The sequence below is a fragment of the Danaus plexippus genome, chromosome 28 (assembly GCF_018135715.1).
Source record: "Danaus plexippus chromosome 28, MEX_DaPlex, whole genome shotgun sequence".
NCBI classification, from domain to species: Eukaryota; Metazoa; Arthropoda; class Insecta; order Lepidoptera; family Nymphalidae; genus Danaus; species Danaus plexippus.
The window spans coordinates 3,191,698-3,198,533 of NC_083556.1; the positions used below are offsets into that span (position 1 = coordinate 3,191,698).

A 6,836-nucleotide genomic window follows, 5' to 3' on the forward strand; every position below is an offset into this window, starting at 1 on the left:
ATACGCTTCACACAAAGAAAAAATCCTCTACCTATACACGTAACATTTTTTCATAAACTATTTAAACATACATATATATTGATTATTGAGTATTTTAAAAATATATTTATATAATATTTTTTTTGTAAAAATATTTTTATTATATTACACTTATTCCAAACATACAACCCTAACAGCTAATATGTGAGTGACATATGTACATAAATTACAAACGTCTGAGACCCCCGGATATGTTACTGCAAGGTTTTATGGCCAATGGATACTATAAAGAACGAAGAGCATATAAAAATATATACATTAATACATATACATATATATATATATATACGAAATATAACATTTTCGTATGTTGTTTGTCTGTATTAAATAACACATTTTTATCTATTAATATTGAAAAATAATATTTAAAGAATGATAAAAGAATAGCTATTTTTTTAAAACATTAACTACTGAAGTGTTTATATGATGGATCATGCAAGGGCTGTTTAATAAAATAAGGAAATGATAAAAATATATGAATGATTCATTAAATTTATAAGTATAGAGAATGCTTGTCGTAAAATATAATGAACGATTATGTACAAATAACGTTCGAAACAAATTAATATATGCTGAAGTAATTTCCACCCAAACTTAAGATATTACTAGTTTATATTTAATTTTATGATAAATTCAAAAATCCCTAGACATTAATCGCGATTTACAAACGATTCCAGTCTAAATACACTGGTGATAGGAACGGTTATTTACTCTCGAGCGACCATTTAAACTGTCACTGTGTGCTTCGGCACGTGGCTCGTCTCGCGACTCGTACGCGAGTGTAAATCCCGGGTTACGATTATACTGACATAAGCGAGGCGCTCGATCAGATAAGCGTATGTTTAATATGCCTTACATCATCCTGGAAGAGAGCTTATACTCCTGCATTGCTGGACCATTATTGAACAAACACAGCTGGGAGCCAAGGAGACTGGCTTTCACATGGAACCGCATTGCAATCGGTCGATCCGTTTGAGAGCTACGATGTCGCAAACAAACAAAATAAACATAAATGTCAAACTCCCAGCATCCCTCATTTTGTGTAGATGTTTAAAAAAAAAACTGAATCGTTTAGATATTTTTTAAATAAAAAAAACAAACATACAAAACTAATTATTTGATTTATAAAGTCACGGAGTTATTTCCTTAAAATACATAATTATAAAAAGTAATGAATTGATTAAGAAAAAGTATATTTTTCTCAGCGCGTTAATTTAATATGAAATTATACTCCGAATAGTAGGAAATGTTAGATTAATAGCGGTTTTTATTTTGGAATAACTAAAGTTTTTATTGATATTATATATAGAAAAATTTAAAGCAACCCATTTCTTAATAATCCTTTTACTTGAACACAGAAATTTAGTAATTCAAATAATAACCCGGATAAGGGGAACACTATTGAACAGTTGCCCGTGGTAAAAAAAATAAATAAAAAAAAATAATATTAATGAAAAGTAACTTATATTCTCTGGTTTATTTTATATGCTATATATATTTTTTATATATGTGAGGTTAAAGCGTCTTTCCTTTCAATTAAATACACAACCTTCATACCTTACGACATGTTTAGGACCTCAAACATAACTCGGTTTGTAGAAGACCCATCGAATAAAAGGTTCCGTAGGTGAAAATTCAATAGAACTGTTAGTATATTTTCACAAAATATATATTTATATAATCTACTGTATTACGTAATCATCACCAGCCTATCGGTGCCCATTACTGAACAAGGGCCTCTTCTCACATTGAGAAGGTTAGAGCATTAATCACCACGCTTGCTTGAAATTAAAAGTCCAGGTTTCCTCGCGATGTTTTCCTTCGCCGTCTGTCATGTATGTATGTATGTATGTATGTATGTTTGTTGCGTATCAGCTTCATACCATATGTACAAAACGTCTGTCACGATTATCAACTATCTGTATGATCTGCGGGTAGTCCATATAATATTCAGCGAACCCTACACTGCACTCACTCAAGTAAATTGCCCTGAGCAATATTATACGCAATAAAAGAATATTTGATACTTTACCAGGAATAATTGCAGGCTCCTCTTAGCTGTATCCCGGGAGGAAAATATTTACGATACCATGATAAATAAATGATACCAATGAGCGCTAAGTCATGCTGTGGAAGGTTCATCTTATGCACATCTGTGTAATTTAACTTAAGTACTAATAATGCGCTAGTTATTTCTGTTTTTTCCAATACCTAGTTTTTTCTTTTTACATATATTTTGCATGTTATTAATACTGAGAACATACTGTTATTAAAAAAAAAAATTATTACAGTTTAAAGATAATCAAAATGTAAGGAATATCAAAATATACATATGTATGTGAGATTGATAGATTAGCGTATATTTTCAAGTGTTAGGGAGCAAATATGGATAGGAAACGTGAGTGAATTCTTAAAAAAGACTTTATCTAGCATAATCTTTTTGTAACAGAAAGAACATTTACAAATTACTTTTCTATATTTAGAGAAATAAATTAATTGATTTAAACAAAACGAAAATAATGCTTCGTAGTGAAGGGATCGATGCACTGAATAAATTTTATAACAAAACGGAAACTAACTAAGGCAGCCTGTAAACGGAAAAGGCTGAATACATTTTTTTTAATCGTCACGTCATATTTGACAAAAGAGAGTTTTGAGATGTCTTTTTATTTAGTGCTATGGGAATTAGTAACAAGAGGTAATTTTGGTATTCTGTTGATTAAATATAAATTCTTAGACCTATATAGAACAGCGAGAAATAAAAATACTTAGGTACAAACCTATTTACACCGACATTTCGAGAGACGTTTTTAGGGAAGGACAGCGAAATATTTTATTCGAAAAATACAATAAGCTTAAAATCCGGTTCAAAATTCTTGATTACTTATTTTAGATCTAGTGATCGACCTGACGGTTAAATTATTAATGACTGACCTTCTGCTTACAGTCATGGAAAGAAAACAGATAAGGAAACCCAGTCCCCGATGTTGAAAATATTTAAGGACATGATGCAGAAGGACAACACGTATGTACTTAATAACACCAACAAACCCACGAAAAATATAACTAATATGTTGTCTACCTCCCATCGGGTATTATGGGGTAATAGCAAACAAAGGTACAAAACGCCAGCTGACAAAGTTAACAAGTTATCTAAGCATTTAGCGTGTACTCATTTCAATGAAAGACATCTCGTCTGCCCATGGTCCCGGTCGCTGTAAAGTAACCGAAACGTCGCGATTGTCTAGTTACAAAAGAAACGATTCGTAGTACTCGTTAAAATTAGTTTAATTTAAAACTTAAAGAATGTTAGTCTTAATATCAATATCAGTCCTTAATTTCCAGTGAACCGGAGAAGGTAACCTTGCTTAAGGATAAGAAAAAAGACAAGAAGAGGAAATCCTATTCTGAATCTAGATCCAAGTCGGATAATGTGAGTACGTCGAAGGCTTAAGTAGAATCGGACAATGTTTAAAAAAATAACCCAAACATGAAATGTATAAGCAATCACAAGTAATACAGTTTTTGTGATTGTAATTAAAAATTGAAATCTATACTGGCTGTAAACTTTAAATTATATTTAAAAAGGCAATATAAATAAATATATATATGCTAATAAACCAAGGGTTAACCAGGGTTCGAAACCTGGCAAGTACCAATGTGATCTTTTCCGAATCATATGTACTTTCTAAGAGTATTTTAGACTTCACTGACAAACGGCGAAGGAAAACATCGTGAGGAAACCTGGTCTTATGATTTCAAATTATAAGATTGAAATCGCCAACCCGTTTTGAGCAATCGTGGTGATTAATGCTCTCTAACCTTCTCCATGTGAGAAGAGGCCTTTGTTCAACAGTGGGCTTCGATGGGCTGATGATGATGATGATGCTAATAAACATGATTACCATTTTATTGGGGATGGAACCTTACGTTGTTTAAAAAAAAATACTTAAATAGTATATGTTTTTCCATTTTCATAATTCGAAGGTCTTTTGTAGAGGTCATACGATTCCAGCAGCACTGACAGGTATAGGAGTCACAAACTGGCCAACATCACCGTCCACAATATAAGGGAAGACCAAGAGGACTATAACCAATTCGGTGCTGATGTTAGTATGAGATTTTGTTGTGTAAATATGCTTATATGATTAACTTAGTCCCATAACTCATAGCTAGTAACCATTCTCATATTTTTCATCATCAAACACCAACAGTTTCTGGCTCTTATGAAGCGAATATACTGTGGTGGTAGGTAGCCTTTACCTTTACCTTTACCTTTAGTAAATCTGATGCAAAGATCAATCTGTATTCGGAACGTTTTTTGTTCTCAAACGGCTGGATGGACCTATTTAATTGAGCTTATAAAGTGCTCTGCCAGATAGACTTTACATGAATTTGACAAACACAGGACTAAATAATGAATAGTCGGACTAATATTAATCCTACCGAATATGTGTCAATAGCATCTGTTTTGAAGAAACTAGGATTTGCATGTAGAAATACAGTTTGTTGGGGACCACAAGCCAGTCCTCTCTCTGCTAAGCAGTCTGCTTTGTCTTCTTTTGTTCTATGCTGACAAACTTGAGTTGGATTGTGTCATCTCGCCCCATACACGTGATCTTATCATTGGTTATGGAAATATCGCAATAAAGCGTTAAAATTTAATGAAACTCATTCTTATGGTCTGATCTAAATGGTAACAATATTCGACAGTATTTCTTAGATTAGGAACAGTACTCCTTCCTGGAGTGTATATTTAAATATAAACCTTCAGGCTTATTGGACAGTACCAGTAGAGCATACTAAAACTCTCCATCCACCTAACACGTAACCAATGCCGTGATGAGGGTAGGTCCACTTAAGTAGTGACGTCCCTGCACTCCAATACAAGAAAATAGATCATAGTGGAGCGTTAATTGAATTTGAGGGATGGTAATAATAAAAAAAATACTTTATCAGACCTTTTCAGCCTTTAAGGTTTGTTATAGAAGCACTATCGCGTTGAACACTTATATTCTGACCGTAGCATTAGATGTCATTAACATAATAGCTCATAAGCTATGTTATGTAGAAGGTAGAGTTTTATTCTGAGGGTTTTCATAAGAGTTTAAGCCTTTAGTTTTTATGCGGTGATAAGGCTGTCGAAGGTGTCATAATCTCCCTCATGTCAGATATCTCTGACTGATTGGGACCACTTTTCATTAGGTGAACCCACTACCCTTTAAAAATTATGACAATGTAATTATTAATGTGAGTGTGATTTTGTTATTTGATTCCTCACCTGATAGCCGATTATCACCCAAAAATTATTCCGAAATATGTGCAATTAACTGAATTGGTATCATTATTCTAAATTCTGTTTTCAGGCATACAAATCCAAAAAAGAGAGCTGGTGGTGTTTGGTGAGTTTTATATGAAATACGCTGTAATAAAAATATATCTTTTGATATAAATATACATGAAAGATGAACAGGATAAAGAATTTATCAGAGAATATGTTAATTTAAATACATGAATACTTATACGATACACGTTTTCGAAATAAAAATTACTTCTTGACCTCGGATTGAAATTGAATATAATATACAAAGAAAATGTTCAATCTTTTGATCTTTGCATCTCATTCATTCATTCTAGAGACTGATAAATAATATGGTAGTATGATAACAAACCTAAAAAGAATGAATATACAATGAATTGAGAACTTTCCTTCGAACATAAAGATGGCGGTTTCGTTCATTCATTCGTTATAAAAAGAATTCGTGTAGAAATCCTGAATGATAATCAATTTCTCAAATAATTCAATTCCTCAAAAATAAATTACAGAATGACTCAAATAATAAAAAAGGAAAGAAGAAATCGTCAGGGGATACATGTTCATGTGTGTCCTGCGCGTAAGTTTATACGAACTATTGTATTTTAATCAAAATAAAAATATATTACTTCCACACACACGTCACATCTTTTTTATTATTCAAAATTTTTCCCAACTCTTCACTATCTTTGGCAAACAAAATGCAAGTGTGTCACATGGATTATTTTTAGACATAAACAACTTCTTGAGGTCCTCACAATCTGCTCTGTATGCTACGCTAGTACATTTATAGACAGAGATAGAGCGAGAGAGAGAGAGAGAGAGAGAGAACGAGAGCTAGAGCTAATTACCTCGCAAGCATTTAATGACTTTTCCATTTAATAAATATATAATAATTGTTACAGCTTCAAAAAGATCTTGGGTACCGAGTGCACGTGCGTGACGGCTCTGTTTTTATTATTCGCTGTCTCTGTGGTGATAGCATTCATGATCGTCTTCAAGACGGATGCTCCGTGCCCTGCAATGAAGCTGCAAATGAAAAGACATCTCTCTGAGAATTATGAGCCTGGACAGTGAGTCTGTTTCGCTTTAATATAGACTCTACGGCTCAGATGTTAAAAGGGCGGTACGCTTCCAGGTTTGGACGTTTCGGTTCAATTTTTTTTTTTAAACATATGCATAAAAATAAAGAGTCCTAACAACAACGGAAATAAAAATTATTATATAACCAATTTCCTATGATAATTGTATATTTTTTCATCTCGTAGAGACGACCTGAACAGCCTGGACACATTGAATGATGCTGCGCTTTCCGGTAAGAGGCTCATATATTTTGTTTTTGTTTTTTGGCAAAATTTTTATTAGATTTATGTTTCGAGAAGTAATGTTTTTTTGACATCACTATTGTTAGGTGTTAATTGATTAGTAAATATTTCACTAAAGAAAATCTATATTTATATTTTTCTTTCACAGAAAATAGAAA

The 6,836-nt window shown here is 32.5% G+C and overlaps 1 protein-coding gene across 1 annotated transcript in view; it reads left to right on the forward strand.

Moving 5' to 3' along the window:
- The first annotated feature begins 2,669 nt into the window (after positions 1-2,669).
- The window catches only part of LOC116776084 (uncharacterized), a 22,358-nt gene continuing 18,191 nt past the window's right edge, over positions 2,670-6,836 (forward strand). The window contains exons 1-9 of the mRNA XM_061525440.1: positions 2,670-2,737; positions 2,987-3,064; positions 3,385-3,472; positions 4,038-4,148; positions 5,406-5,441; positions 5,866-5,933; positions 6,259-6,426; positions 6,622-6,668; positions 6,827-6,836. The exon at positions 6,827-6,836 is cut by the window's right edge and continues 16 nt beyond it. Coding sequence (XP_061381424.1) covers positions 2,718-2,737; positions 2,987-3,064; positions 3,385-3,472; positions 4,038-4,148; positions 5,406-5,441; positions 5,866-5,933; positions 6,259-6,426; positions 6,622-6,668; positions 6,827-6,836 — 626 coding nt within the window. The 5' untranslated portion in view covers positions 2,670-2,717. The remainder of the gene's footprint in view (positions 2,738-2,986; positions 3,065-3,384; positions 3,473-4,037; positions 4,149-5,405; positions 5,442-5,865; positions 5,934-6,258; positions 6,427-6,621; positions 6,669-6,826) is intronic.